Raw genomic sequence first — 15,717 nt, 5'->3', positions numbered from 1 at the left:
GATTTATTATTCTAAACGATACTAAAGCGCATTGAAACCCGCCACTAGGCTGTTCTGCTCTGATTCTGAATGGGCGTGTCTGTATACAAACAAGAGAAAATACAGCGATATGCAAATTAGCTTATGGCAGAAGTTTAATGCTAAGTCATCACTGCGCCGGAATCTGAATCAGATTTATTGTCGACACTCACTTACACACGCAGAAATGTCAAGTCATATCGGATTGTTTTCCCGTCGTCACCCGAGCCCCCTCTTCCGTCTGATCTTCAGCATCACTCTCCTCGGCGACACTCTCTTCGGCGGGGAGAGGGGTGTATGTGTATCGGCGAGCTACGAACACGAAACTGATGAAGTTGACGAGCATCATGCCGCCCAACAGGAAGAACAAATACTCTGCCTTTCCGTTATTGATGTCGTCGGGAAACCAGGGATCTGGAGAGGCAAGTATCAGTATACAAACATTTGTACATACACACGGCATCACATACACCCCCGGACCCGTCAACATCCGGGTTAGAATGGATCTTCAGCAACCAATGCTTGTCGTAAGAGGCGACTAACGGGATTAGTTGATGCACGTCATCGTATCCCAAATGCGTGGATCGATGCTCGTGTCAATCACTGGATTGTCTGGTCCAGACTCGATTAATAACAGACCACCGTCATATATCTGGAATATTGCTGAGTGCGGCGTGAAACAAAATACAAACAAAAAATAAACAAAACCACATACACCCCACACTAAAACCCGGGTCCTCCTTTTAACCTCATTGTGACGTGGACTAGCGTTACGATAGCTTTGTGCCAGTCAGCTCCTTTCTGCTAAATGATAGCTGGTTGATATTGGGAGCACTGACAGCTAATTTACAGAATGCTGTCATAGAGTTGGAATATTGCGGCCTTAAACAGCAAACAAAGAAAACTCAAGAAAGGCTTATAAGATTGGCTGACCAAAGGCCACTGGAGGCCTGTGTTCATTGTAGCCAGTTATGAATATATGGTTGAGATTGTGTGGCAGTGCTTCCCACGTACTGTGCAACGCCTCCTCCGTTCAAATGTTTATCCCACGGGAGCGAGAAATAGACGATAATTTTGAAGGAATCGGTCGTACGGGACGTAACTGTCGTTCGGAATACCCCGTGTTGACGTTTTCGAGGTTGCATGATTAGAAAACACATTCCGACTGTCACTTTCATGATCTGGTAAGCGACGCTTTGATTGGTCGGATGAAAGGTCGCTCTGACGTGACCCGTAATGGGATGTCCTCAGATCTTTGCTTAGCGATAGCGAGAACTACGATTTTATCTTAATGAGATTGAAGTCTCGTTAGTTAGTTAGCAGTTACCCCCAGTAAATAAAACAAGAAGCAAGATAACAACCCCGATGTATGATGTATTTCAACATTAACCTGTAGATTTACTGGAAATGACCCTGCTGGTACAATGTGATTACTGATGGAACTGGCCTATGACTGAAAAACCGATTCTTAGGATGCTGATGGGCCAGCATATTACGTCACGAGGGATAGCATGTTTCTGAACTGTCCGTTTCAAGATGTCACGGTTATTCCACGCCTGCATGTGAAAGGCCCAGTGGTTCGTGTATGCTTTGCTTAATTGTGCATGCTCTGAAGTTAATTTCATCATGTTTGATAAGCTGCTGATAAAGTGCCTGTCCTGTGACCTCGGTGATGGGGCGACACTAGTTATTTGTTTACAAGTGAGTTTTCGTGGTCTTTTGAAGGGAGGAGTGTTTTCCGATGGACTTTCAAGTCCTCTCCTGCCAAGAGTTGGTGGTTGACGGTGATGGCAATTAGTATCGATCACAAAAAGTTTTGTAAACAACATGTTCTCATTAATGAAGGTTTTTAAATCACTTTCTTATGTTATGTTTTACTTTCATTATCGCTTGTTTCAGTGGGGAAATTACCTGTTGGCCACCAAACATGTCCATAAGAGTTTCATAAATGTTATCATTTGTATGCAAAAGATATGCCTGGGCTAAAACTGTCAGTTGCTAAATCTGAATCTGATCAACGAGGACTCGAAACGAACTCCTCAAACCTAAAAATTGTCGCCAAAATCATCCGATGTGACACGCACCATATTTCCTCTATTAAACAATGGGCCGTCTATTAAATTCACGGGAGGCGTTGTTTGTATTAGAAGCCCAACGTCTATTAGAGGAAATATTGATACGGTATACAGTTCAGATCGATGATCAGCAGTCACCTTTTATGGAGTGATATGAAGGTTATCGATACATACTTTTTTTTGGTGAAAACTCTATTATATATAAAAGTGATTTCTTTTGCAAAAGGAAACCTCTTTTTAACCATTACGATTCAAACATTCTTCAATGTCATGGCAGAATGAATATTAGTCTGCAGAATGTATCTCTTTGGTCATGAATGAATTATCTTTGTGGGTATTGATATCTCTCCTTTTGTCCACAGTTTCTCGAGGTAAAACAACATTGTCAACTGTTCCTATTGTTCTAATGTTAATAAATCAAACAAACACTGCACGACAACTTACCATCTTTCGTGGCAACTTCAACTATTTTAAGAATGGCCGATGAAAGAAAGTTGCCTAGTCCCCAGGTCATCAGAAACAATCCCGTGAGGAGCCCCTGCATTGAAGGGGGCGCTTGTGTAAACGCGAACTCTAAACCTAGGGAAAACATATGGTAAAATGTTAAAGCTGTAATGATAGAACATGACATTTCAATGAGACCACACTGAAGTCTTAACATGAAGTGGGACATATTACTATATTCATGTCATTGAGATTCCTGTTAGGCTGCCCCCATGTGAGCTTGTGTGTGCTGTGAATGTGTACCAAGAGGCTAAGGTTTGCCTGGTTCAGACTAGTGTTTGTTAGCAATATTCGAACTATACCACGGCGGTCTGTAAATAAACGAATCTAGTGAGTGAGTTGGGTTTAACACCGCTTTTAACACTATTCCAGTTATATCACGGCGTGTCAGCTTAATGTAGGAGGAAAGCCCGAGGTGATGCAGGTGCTGACAAACCTAGAAACATAATCGGGGCGAACCGGGATTCGAACCCACAATCATAGGTTTCTGGCGAGCCCAAGGGACGCAACTATTCACAACGAATCGCGGCGCTTTAGACGACTGGGCCACCCGTGCCCCCAAATCGAATTTAGATCATACAAATCAGCGATTAATATTAAGAGCAACTATCCTCCCCGTTGGGCGTAAGATGACACGCAATCAAGCCAGCTCTTACAAGCATTGGTTGTTGGGACCAGTTCCCCAGGAGTCACCACACACTACTTACTTACTTAATACCCTTGGCACAAAACAATATTCATTCACTTCGCTTGACAAGTGGTGTTCTCGGTCCAGACTCGACCCAAAAGCAGACCATCATGATACAGCGTGAATTTACCGGTTGCGACGTGATGCCCCAATCATTCACACTTCACGTTCGCTCTCTGTTATTTTTTAATGTGACTCACCTGTAATGCTGGCAAACACTTCACTTGCTCCCACAAATGCAAACTGAGGCACCTGCACAAGCACAGACATGGACGATGCGTTGAACTTCTCATCCCCAAGCACCTGGATGACGGCGCCACGACCTGACATGACCTGCTTCCGGTACACCTCCACTACCCCCGCCGTCACCACGGAACCCCCCACCAGCAGGAGGCCCACTCCTGTTGGGGAAGAATAGGGTGAGGCAGTGACATCTTGTTAAATGTCCACACGAACATCAGACAAATTTAAAAGGCCAAAAATGTGGAGAGTTTTTGGGCACTCGGAATGTTTATAGCTCAAAATATGAAAAAGACGAGGCGGATTGACTGGTCTCTTCAATTTCTAGTTCAGGTAGCTAAATCAGAGGACGGGAATTGGCTATTTGAGGGTTATTGAACGATATCAGATCATTGATATACCTGAAGCTCAAGTTTAAAAGTTTTGCCAAATTACCTTGTTTGAACTTTGCAAATCTCCGATTCGTATGCATAAAGAAACTGATTCCATTGGTGCCCATGAGGATGCCTACTTCTTGCCTAAATATCTTACTTTAAAATTGTACATAGATGTCATCCATGTGGTAGTCCATTTCACATATTGAATGCATAGCTTACATATTTGACAAATTGCACTGAAGATATGTAACTATCTATAGTCACCACGTTTAATAACAAATACCCCATGGATCCACTTGTCTCAAATAATTTCTGTGAATTATATAGAAAGCCACCCACTCCCTCCCCTTCTTGGTGTATAAAGGACCATGGTTAATCTTTGAGACAGGGGTTTGGTGGTGAATTTGCTGGACCCGGCAATATATACTGAACCAAATTAAAAACTTCACAATCCTAAAATTTTAACATTTTGACCAGTTATCATTGTGGGCCCTTATTGTGTATTTAAACAGTAATGGCCACGTATTGTCTTCAGATAACACCCGTTTTTGTGCAGGTGAATCGATCAAAATCATGTGCAAGGCACTATAGTGGCAAAAGTGGTTTTTCACGTGCAACTGGTCACGTGGCCATAATACCGCACGTGTTTTCTACCACACTTGTTAGCAGTCATTAACAAAAGAAGAAAAACACAAGAAAACAAAAGTCTTTACGGCCATTTGTCATGCCACGCCTTTCAAATGTGCAACGTGAACATGCAATCGGCAGGTTGCAGACTGGAACGTACGATGGGTTGTAGTCGACGGACGTTTTTATGATTTACAGACGCGTCTACAGCAAACGGGTACCACCGCTGATCGCCCTCGGCCAGGTCGACCACGTGTGACGTCACATGCAGAGGATCGTCAGATTGTCTTACGTCACCTCCGTGGCCGAATTTTGACGGCTACATCAACCAGAAATGAACTGTTTAGGGGTAGACTGAGTGCTCAAACTGTTCGAAACCGTCTGAGAACTGCTCACCTTCAAGCACGACGGCCATACTGCGGGCCGATTCTGACTCAATTACACAGATGTCAACGTCAATTGTGGGCATAACGACACTTACGAATTGGACTCAAGTCGTCTTCAGTGATGAATCCCAATTTAATCTTCGATTTGCTGATGGTAGGTGTGGAGGTGTGGAGGCGCCGTCATGAACGTTACGCCAAGTGATGTGTACAGGACAGTTTCGAGGCGGAAGTGTCATGGTGTGGGGTGCTTTCTGTGGCAATGCACGTTCCAGGTTTCTTGTCATCCGTGGCAACATCAACGCTGCTGCTTACCGCTACCAGGTACTGGCACCAGAACTTCTGCCTTTTATGGCAGCACATGGACCCGGTTTGATCTTCCAACACGACAATGCCAGACCCCACACAGCAATTCTGACAAGGAATTTCCTTCAGAATGCGGGAGTCAACGTCATGGACTGGCCGTCAAGGTCTCCCGACCTCAATCCCATCGAACACGTCTGGGATGCTATTGGCAGAAGTCTGCGCACTCTCCAGAACCAACCACAGAATTTGCAAGATATTGGCACCATTTCTTGGTATATTTCTCTTTGTACGGATTTTTATGGAGCTTTGGAATCCAGAACGAAAGAGGAAAGGGCATACTTTCAGGTTCTTGAGTCAAGACAAAAGTTGATAGTACTGATTTATGGTTTTGGCAAATTTCTTCCTCAACTAGGATATTGACCTTATATGTGGCATTATTTCATTTCTACCTCAGGACAAGTTCTTTATTCTCAGCAATACATTTGTTATTTAGAGATAAATATTTTCGACATAAATGCTGTGTTTCTTATATACCGACCCAAATGGTTATTGTTAAATTTTTCCTCACCCATTCTCTGGAGCTGTTTGAGGGGATGGCCCAACCTTCTGAAGAGCGGGTATATCACTCGGTCTACGAGGGGGATGAACACGAGGATGATGAGGATGTCAAAGATGGCAAGCATGGCGGCGGGGATTTTGACGTCACCAATTTTAATGTTCAGCCTCTCTGATTGCAAGAAGAAAGTCGACTGCATCTATATGTTAGAAAACAAACATAGTGTCACGCTGTTCTGTAACGTAATATTCAACCAATATATTTGTAGAGAGTTTGGTACGTTTATGTGAAGTGATTGTGAGTGGCAGCAATCGACAGAAACGCTCGTAAAAGGATTTTAAGAGGAAGTCTGATCAGAGTTATCGTCCCTGGTAGAAGTGAACAAACATGGCAAGCTGGATCGTTCGAGAAGTTCATGATGAGACAAGACGAGGGTTATTTGATGCTTACTTGCGTCTCATCTACTTGCCAAGTACGGATTAAATATTTATATGAAAACACAGAATCCCTGCCACCTTCCAATACAAATCCAGACTCAACAACACAGATATGACTGTTTTTAGACATTCGACAGTGAAACAGTCGCAAGATTCCTGGGTACACTGAGGGATCTCGCAGGGCCTGCTACTCACTGCTTCTGCAGCTTTTTTACCCATACGATTGTCTTTTATAATCTTGTCCATTAACCCGTGTGTTTAAAGATACTTTGTTAATGGCTCATTCTGATATAAGGATATTATAAGAGGTTTGTACTTACCTGTGAGTATATGACCCAGTAGAAGATCATGAGTAGATACACAGGTATGACTCTCAGCACACTGACAGCGCCATCTACAGTGACGTCATCATACGGTCCGCCTTTCGTCTTCCTCACCTCGTCCAAATGTCCGCATCCTTTACGCCACACACTGAACACAGTAGTCAGCACACTCTCTGAAACAAACCATCAGTGTGAGCGAGTGAGTGAGTGAGTAGTTGAGTGAGTTGGTGGTTATGTATGTGAGTGGATGAGTTGGGGAATAAGTGAATCAGTCTTATCTATCTATCTTACTGTGTGGAATCAATTCTGTTGACCAGGTGTTGATGGACAAAGGATCCTGATCTCGGAGGATAGTAGAACGTCAGGTCAGCTCAGTTCGAGACTATTTGCTAAAATGCTAAAAAGCTTCCCGGAACTGACGGGAGAACAAGCTGGTCTTCAACTTGGGAGAATCTCATAGAGTAAATTTACCACTGGACACACTCCGATAGGGGAATCTGTCACTCCACGCGGCCAGGCAAGGCTATTAACAGACATATTCCGTTCTTACGGATTAGCATTTAAACAACAGGAATAAAAATACCATCATGATGTGGTGCAGAGTTTGCACTTTATGAACATGTGTTTTATAGAATATCGATTAATTACACACCGCCGCCATATAGCTGGAATATTTCTGCGTGCTGCGTTAAACAACAAACATCACATCATCATATTATATACAATGAAGGCCAAAGCAGTTATTGAGTTTCAGTCTGTAAGGTAATTAAACACAACACGTGAATTTAACATTGAACACGCCTAAGTCATAACAATACAAGGGGGCTGTCCCTCAATCTGAATCTCGTCACAATAACAAACAAAAACCGCCGTCATATAGCTGGAATATTGCTGAGTACGGCGTTAAACAACAAACCAACAACAAACAAAAACACCTAATATTCCGAAGAAAAATAGAAAGTTGCAAAATCATTGCAAGCACTATTATAAAACGAACTGAACTGTTGCAATAACTCTTTGACCGACTAGATTCTATTCTAGTTTTGTTTGAGACTATTTGTCTATTTTCAGCCAGCACTTTACAACATACAATGTCTTTTCTGAGAAAGAAGAATCCATGCAGTTGTTTGAACCAACACATTAGATTTCTGAACTTTCCAGTGAAGTATTCCTCTGTGTAAAACCGGACGAACAAATGTTTTTTGGGAAACAGATTGTTTAAAGAGATATGACCGTCACGTACAGCCACTAACTATCTGTCTGTGAACCATTCCTCTGTGTATGATTGTTAAAGAGATATGACCGTCACGTACAGCCACTAACTAACTGTATGTGAACCATTCCTCTGTGTTTGATTGTTTAAAGAGATATGACCGTCACGTACTAACTGTCTGTCTGTGTGGTACTGACCTGCTGGTGGAGTGTGGTACTGACCTGCTGGTGGCGTGTGGTACTGACCTGCTGGTGGCGTGTGGTACTGACCTGCTGGTGGTGTGTGGTACTGACCTGCTGGTGGCGTGTGGTACTGACCTGCTGGTGGAGTGTGACGGTACGTCCCCTTGGCCAGGACAAAGACTGCAAGGGCCAGACTCATGCTGAAGAAGGGTACAGATAGCCCCCAGACCCAGCTGGTGTTCTGTTGTAGGTAGGCCACGCCAGAGAAGGCGACCAGAGCTCCAGCATTGATGAACCAGTAGAACCTGTGGGAGGGCCACATTGTGAAGCACCATTGGGATAAACATACGCGTGGGGTGCTGTATCTGGTCTTCTGCCAATTTGCCAATCGAAGCATATGCCTAATAATGGGCCTAAAGAGAAGAGGGACTTGTTGAATGACTTTCAGTGTGGGTTCAGTCAATGAGGGCTGTTAGCAGTTGTAAAACTGATAAAGCGGAAACAGAATTGGAACAAACCCTTCTGTCCGTGCCAGCTGTCTTCCAAAGTCAGATTACTCCACATGAAAGGTTTGTATTTGTTCCCACTGACAAAGCCTCAGATAACATAAACGTTATGTGTAAGCATCACCACATTAATTATTAGTTTTAAAACTTGTAAGTGTAAGTGACTCATCAAATAATGCCATATATGAGGAAGAAGTCTCCCCAAACCATGACATTAGTTTGGTCAACTTGTCTATTCCTCTTTTGTACTGGATTCCAAAGCTCTGTAAAAATCTGTATCAAGAGAGAGAACTTGCTGGGTCCAGCAAATGTACCACCTTACCCTTGACTCAAAGATTAACCATACTCCTTAACACGATCAAGAAAGTATTGGAGATAAGTGGAATTAATTGTAGGATTTGCTTGAAGTTTTGCAATCTCAGAAATGAAGAAAGTTCATTTCTGTCAAAACATTTGATTTTTCAACTTTGTTACACCACTTTCCCACACCACAAACTTTACATCAATGAAAAATTTGAGGGTAGGACAATTAGGCAAGAGAGAAGTAGGCATCCCCAGGGGCACCAAATGGGCTCCTCTTCTTGCTGATTTGTTTCTTTATGCATTTAAATCGGAATTTCTTCTCGGATTGGCAAAATCAGAACAAGAAGTTTAATTTAATTTAAGGTATATCGATGATCTGATGTCGTTCAATTACCATCGAATAGCCACTTCCCTTTCACTGTTTCACCCACCCGAACTAGAATGAAAAGAGATCAGAGACCGCCTCACTATTTTCACATTCAGATGTATGCATAAAGATGCAGAGTGACAAAACTCACTCCACAAGACTGTATGACAATGACATCATCTTTCCAATAGTCAACTTTTGAGCAATATTCCAGCGGTCTCAGCCTATGGTTTCACATCTTTTGAGCAATATTCCAACACCTTCAGCCTATGGTTTCACATCTTTTGAGCAATATTCCAGCTGCTTCAGCCTATGGTTTCACATCTTTTGAGCAATATTCCAGCGGCTTCAGCCTATGGTTTCACATCTTTTGAGCAATATTCCAGCGGCTTCAGCCTATGGTTTTGACATCTTTTGAGCAATATTCCAGCGGCTTCAGCATGGTTTCACATCTTTTGAGGTACAATCGAGCAAACTCTTTCTGCGAAAGTTTCAAAGAGCGCCGTATGACTCTTGCTCAAAAGTTGTTTGATCAAAGTTACAACAATCAAGGCCTCAGCTTTCAAAAAGGTTTATAGTAGACATGAGGGCATTTCCAAATTTGAAGAATCATTGACCAAAATGATGTCCCATGTAGCTCCCTAGTTTGACTTGTACCACGTGTTCCCGTTTTTTCTCTCAGGTGAATAATTGACTTTGCATGTGTTTGTGATGGGTGCCACCAGTGGAGCAGGATACGCTCACCTTTACGCATCACTCCTGGTATCATCACTATTTGATAGTTATTCATAAACAGATGCTCTTGATATGGTCGGAATCGTACAATCGACCCTGATTTAGGAGAGATTTCTTAGCAGTAGGGGGCACGGGTGGCCCAGTCGTCTAAGGCGATTCGCTTTGCAGAGTTGCGTCCTTTGGGCACGCCAGAAACCTATGATTGTGGGTTCGAATCCCGGTTCTCCCCGATTATGTTTCTAGGTTTGTCAGCACCATACCCGTGCTCGTGGGTTTCACCGAAGTGGTAAACGTCTTAGACCCGCATCACTTCGGGCTTTCCTCCCACATTAAGCTGACACGCCGTGATATAACTGGAATAGTGTTAAAAGCGGCGTTAAACCCAACTCACTCACTCACTCTTAGCAATAAAATAATTTACCAGTTAAAGAAGGACTGCACGGCCTGCTCGCCCAGCCCCTGCACCTGCTGTGCCCCGAAGGCTCCGATATTCGCCCTGATGCCACCAGTGCCGAGAGCAACAAACACCAGGCCTCCCAGGAAGTAGACACGTCTCGCCTCCTGGGGATACAACATTCGGTGTAAATAAACCAAGGGTTAATCCACTTTGTAGGCCAATATAGAACAAGAAGTTCCCGACTCAATGTATGGAGCCGTATCTTGAATGCCACATCTTACTTATCGAAGCTGTTTAAAGAATAAACATTCTGTATTACTGAATTTCCGGCAAACCCAACCCACCCGTCATGCCCCGCCCCCCGCGCCTCGCCGAACACAAACACATTGTTCACCTTGAACTCGATAAACTGGACATGCGCTTCCGGTGACTCACAGGTATATGTGTGGGATGTCAGCACATTTCTGTCACATAAATATTCACTTGTCAAAACAACATAGAGTCGAGGTGTTTGATTTCTCTGTGTAAATCGTATACCTTAAACGAATGGTCGCTCTACCATCTCCAAACAGATGTACAAGAAGTATTGACGACCACCGAGTGCCAAAAAAGCAATACTTGAAGCGCTCTTAAAATCCTTTCTCTTACTCTTACCACTGTCATGTCCAAGGCAGATCCATCCTCTGACCTGCCGAACACATCCTTATAATCCACGGAGGAGACAGGAATCATCACAAGACCTGTACAGACACAGTGCAACATATCAACATTGTCACAATGACAGGACAGTTAGAAAACTCAAGACAAGAGCAGGTTCCAAACAACCGTGCTGGTCGTCAGGTGTTACTTGATAGATCGGATGGTCTGGCTTGGTGACTTGGTTGTGTTCATTATTATATCAATCAGTGGACTGTATGGTCCAGTCTGGATTATTTACAGCTGGAATTTTGTGAGTGTGGAAATTAACAAATAAACAAACATGGCACAGACACTTACATAGAGAATGACATGTAAGCATGTAAACCCGTTACTTGGGGTCTTAATGCATCATGCCACTCCTAAACTCATCACTTCACAGCACCGCACAGCACAGCACAGCACAGCACAGCACCGCACAGCACAGCACAGCACAGAACAGCACAGAACTTTCTGCATTCCGTGTGGACGCACGGGGGGCCAGTCATCAAATGTGCCGAAATTCGCTGTGCAGAGTTGCATCCCTTAGCCGTACCAGAATCCTACATTCATGGATTCGTCCTGATAATGATGCTTAGAATATTAGGACCATACACATGCCCGTTGGCTTTACCGAAATGGTTAAGTCAAAGACATATTGTGATGGCGTTATATAACTCCGCCAGAACAACACATTGCCAATCGCCACTACCCAGTGTCATATCTGTACTGCTTCCCGCCCTGTGAATACCAACACCCAAATTCACCACAGTACTCGTATATAGTCATGCGTTTTATGTCTTTGTTACCTGGCCTGTGATTAGCAAACAGTGGAGTGACCAGGGAGTGCCATGTGATCTGGGTATCTCACCTATCAGGTAGATGAGGCCAGCCCCCAGGATTGTGTTGTACCGACCAGCCAACGAGTCCGCGATGTAGCCCCCCGCCACATTGATGAACAGGACTGTCCCTACACACAGAGTACAGGAATGACATATTAGTGGAACAGAGGTCAGCACACCCGTCTGACAACAGTACACAGTTCTATAATATCAAAATGAACGCCTAAAACGTTTGACTGCGACTTGCTTTAGACCTGGGTCAGAACGGGTCTTCAGCACAATCTCGTTTTCCTAATTGTCTTTTTTGTCCGTCATTGGATCTTCTGGTCCATGGATCGATCACTTGCTTTGTTTGTTTACAAGCCGCCGTCGCCAGGCAGGAGTACTGCTGTGCTGCGTCAGGCAACAAACACGTAATACTATTTGCTTCATGCAGATTGTGTAAGTGGCGGGTTCTGCCGGTAGGGCAGGACATGCTTACCATTTTCACGAACTGACTTTCAGTGATCCATTCTTATAATTTTCACCGCTATTTTAACTTTTACGCTCAATGGAATATGTTTCTGTTTATCATCGTTGATGTTGTATACATGTAGTTAGTCCACTGATGTATAATTCCTGTAAGAGGACCTTAATCCATCTTTCAAACCTACACCACAACCGGGCTACCCTAAAGATCCGGGTTAGAACAGGCCTTCAGCAACCCCTGCTTGCCGTAAAAGGCGACTATGGTTGTCGTAAGAGGCGTCTAACGGGACCAGGTGGTCAGGCTTGCTGACTTGGTTGATACATCGCATCGTATCCAAATTGCGTGGATCGATGCTCATGATGTCAATCACTGGATTGTCGCATGGGTGTCTCGGTGGGGGAGTGTTTAGTGCACACTGGTCATGGGTTCGAATCCATGATTCATCGTGGTAATAATGTCCCAGATCGTTGTCGCGCGTTTTGGTTTCTTTTTAGTTTCTTTACGTCATGCATTCCAGTCACTAGATATATGTGTCATATATTTAGCTTGTCCACGCCCAGAGAATAAGCAGTCTCGATTTATCTGGCGAAACAGATTATATTGGGCGTAAAAGGCAAAATAGGGGTGAAACTTATATGACTGGATATAAATTCTGCCCTACATGTTTATCACATCGATTGACCTGACAAAACTGCACGAGATTTTCATGAGTAGCCAATTTGAAATGTCAATGTTTTCATGTTGAGAAAATGTAATTCAGTTCTATTTATGCGTGTTATCAGAACATAAAGGTCAGGTGGGATGAGGTGAGGTGCACTTATATAGAGACGTGCATGCACGTGTATGTGTGTGTGGCTGCTTGTACTAGTCCGGACTGATGTCGATTTTATAGAGCTAGCCCGCTGAGATACCATGCCGCAGTTTAACATGAATACCCAACTCAGACACAGTATGCTGACTCCGACCAGACTAGTAATTATTTTAGCCTCTTAATGCGAAACGCCAGTCAGGGTAACAACAAGTACCATTTTAAAGTCTTTTGGTATGACGCGGAAGGGAATAGAACCCCGGACCTTCCGCTCTGGGGCGGATGCTCTACCACTAGACCACAGAGGCGGTCATCAGGACATGAGTACACAATTAACACAACGTGTACATTTGGTGAAATGTGTGTCATATACGTTAATTTGACACCAGTTTCAGTATTACCAACAGGGAAGACATGACAAGATACCCGAGAAGACAAGGCTGATGGTGGCTGCCTCGGGGCTGCTGTAGTTGAGGACGCTGGTGCAGAAGAGGATGAGGTTAGCCATGACGCTGTAGTACGTCATCTGTTCACACAGGTTACACACCAGAACAGCCATCACCCCATACATCTTCCTGGGCCCGAGTTTCATTTTGGGAGATCCCGGCAATTTGCTGAGTGTGTTCTCAGAAGACATGGCGGCCGCCATCTTGTTCTGGTCCTCTATCTGGAGGTAGTGAGTCGGAACATATCAACGTAAATATGTTGACCTTCTCATGTAAACAGTTATCACTTGCAAACCTCGTGAAGGGTTGAGATTATTGTTGATAAACAAATCCATATAGGATCAGATTTGACTTGAGTAGGCCAAGTCATTATTCAGTGCCAGAGTAGGTCCTCCGTCTCTCTCCAGCTCCAAATCATTTCCTCTGCGCATTCTTGTATTGTATGCATGCTATGTTTCGTGTGTTTGTTTGTGTGTTTGTTGTTTAACCCCGAACTCAGCAATGTTCCAGCTATATGACGGCGGTCTGTAAATAATCGAGTCTGGACCAGACAATCCAGTGATTCATATCATGAGCATCGATCCACGCAACTGGGATACGATGACATGTATCAACCATGTCAGCGAGCCTGACCACCCGACCCCGTTAGCCGCCTTTTATGACAAGCATAGTCGCCTTTTATGACAAGCATGTGTTGCTGAAGACCTAACCCGGATCTTCACGGGTGGCTATGTAATGTATTTATGACAGTTACATTGCCAGGGTGCAATATAACCAAAGCTATGGTGTGCACATCCACACCACAACATTTATATATTATAGATCATTAGGCTTATATGATTAATATATAAGTGGTCAAAGCATGATTATTCAAATTTGATTGAAATATTTTTCTATAAATGCAAAATGAGATCATTTAGGCCATTAACAGGAGACCACTGCTGTCACGTGGTTTGTCGTGATCGGTGTGACGCGTTCAGTATCCGTGGGCGATGTCATCCTGTCGGACGCTGATTCCATTCCGTGTGAGATCAGGCTGCTGATATGGATGAGTGAGTGAGTGAGTGAGTGAGTGAGTTCCGTTTAACGCCGCTTTTAACAGTATTCCAGTTATATCACGGCGTGTCAGCTTAATGTTGGAGGAAATGCCGAAGTGATGCAGGTCTCAGACGTTTACCACTTCGGTGAAACCCACGAGCACGGGTATGGTGCTGACAAACGTTGAAACATAATCAGGGCGAACCGGGATTCGAATCCACAATCATAGGTTTCTGGCGTGCCCAAGGGACGCAACTCTGCACAGCGCATCGCGGCGCTTAGACGACTGGGCCACCCGTGCCCCTGATATGGATGAGGAGATCCGAGGAATCACAATATCTGACCTCTAAACATTCCTTCAATAATTCGTGGGAATTATCAGGTTCATATATGCTGGTTGATTTTAACAGTGGGTGTCGAGATAGCCTTGTGGTTAAAGCTTTTGCTCGTCACGCCGAAGACCCGCGTTCGATTCCCCACATGGGTTCAATGTGAGAAGTCCATTTCTGGTGTCCCCCGCCGTGATATTGCTGGAATATTGCTAAAAGCGGCGTAAACTATACTCACACACTAATATTAACAGAAAATTAAACAACTACAAACGTAAAGTTGGGAGGTGAGGTGAAATGGGGTTTAACGTCGCGTCCAAGATCATTGCACTTATATAGCGACGTGCATGTACGTGTGTGTGTGGCTGCTTGTACTAGTCCGGACTGATGCCGATTTATAGTGCTAGCTCACTGAGATACCATGCCGCAGTTTTACATGAATACCCCACTCAGACACAATATACTGACTCCGAGCCTCTATCGCTTTATCGCTGTCTCGCGGTTAAGCAATATCCCCTCTTGACCAGTATACTATAGGGGCCGCATGTGATATCTGCTCCAATGGGGAGGGAATGTTGAACTTTTCTCACTATTTGCTTAAAACATAATTTAACGGTACAGACGTAGGTGATTTTAAAACTATCCACAGAGTTTTGCATAAGTTGTAATTGATTGCTTTCGGCCCTATTCAGTTGTATGTGACCATCACGCCGAAAGCGCGTTGCAGATCATGGCAATACGCTCTAAATAGATCAGGTTAAAATCTAAATATATACTTTTCAAAAGAGGTTAAGAAGACTATGGTTAATTAGTCATGGCTGATTGTTTTGCAAAAATACAATCTTATCATTGTGGGTGTTCTATAACTAGTTC

At 43.8% G+C, this 15,717-nt stretch overlaps 1 protein-coding gene across 1 annotated transcript; it reads right to left on the bottom strand.

The window, feature by feature from the left end:
- Nucleotides 1-208: 208 nt before the first annotated feature.
- On the bottom strand, nt 209-13,680 carry LOC139469697 (solute carrier family 15 member 4-like). The gene is made up of 10 exons (XM_071251941.1): nt 13,458-13,680; nt 11,784-11,882; nt 10,892-10,977; nt 10,262-10,401; nt 8,065-8,234; nt 6,532-6,707; nt 5,787-5,973; nt 3,486-3,686; nt 2,538-2,672; nt 209-432 (listed from the first exon to the last, which is right to left on the bottom strand). The coding sequence occupies exons 1-10, from the start codon at nt 13,678-13,680 to the stop codon at nt 209-211; spliced, it is 1,641 nt and encodes a 546-aa protein (XP_071108042.1).
- Between the last annotated feature and the right edge of the window lie 2,037 nt (nt 13,681-15,717).

This window comes from Haliotis cracherodii, unplaced genomic scaffold (assembly GCF_022045235.1).
Source record: "Haliotis cracherodii isolate W230 unplaced genomic scaffold, xgHalCrac1.p SCAF_2, whole genome shotgun sequence".
NCBI lineage: Eukaryota > Metazoa > Mollusca > Gastropoda > Lepetellida > Haliotidae > Haliotis > Haliotis cracherodii.
The sequence above is the reverse complement of the archived record's forward strand: the minus strand, read 5'-3'. Positions and strand labels throughout refer to the sequence as shown.

What these genes read in the sequence shown, in the direction of transcription:
- LOC139469697 (XM_071251941.1), bottom strand. Translation starts at nt 13,680, where the DNA reads ATGGCGGCCGCCATGTCTTCTGAGAACACACTCAGCAAATTGCCGGGA. An exon ending in ACTGGGTCATATACTCACAG is followed by an intron (nt 5,974 to 6,531) that starts GTAAGTACAAAC and finishes TCTAACATATAG; the next exon opens with ATGCAGTCGACTTTCTTCTT. An exon ending in TGAAGTTGCCACGAAAGATG is followed by an intron (nt 433 to 2,537) that starts GTAAGTTGTCGT and finishes TTGCCTCTCCAG; the next exon opens with ATCCCTGGTTTCCCGACGAC.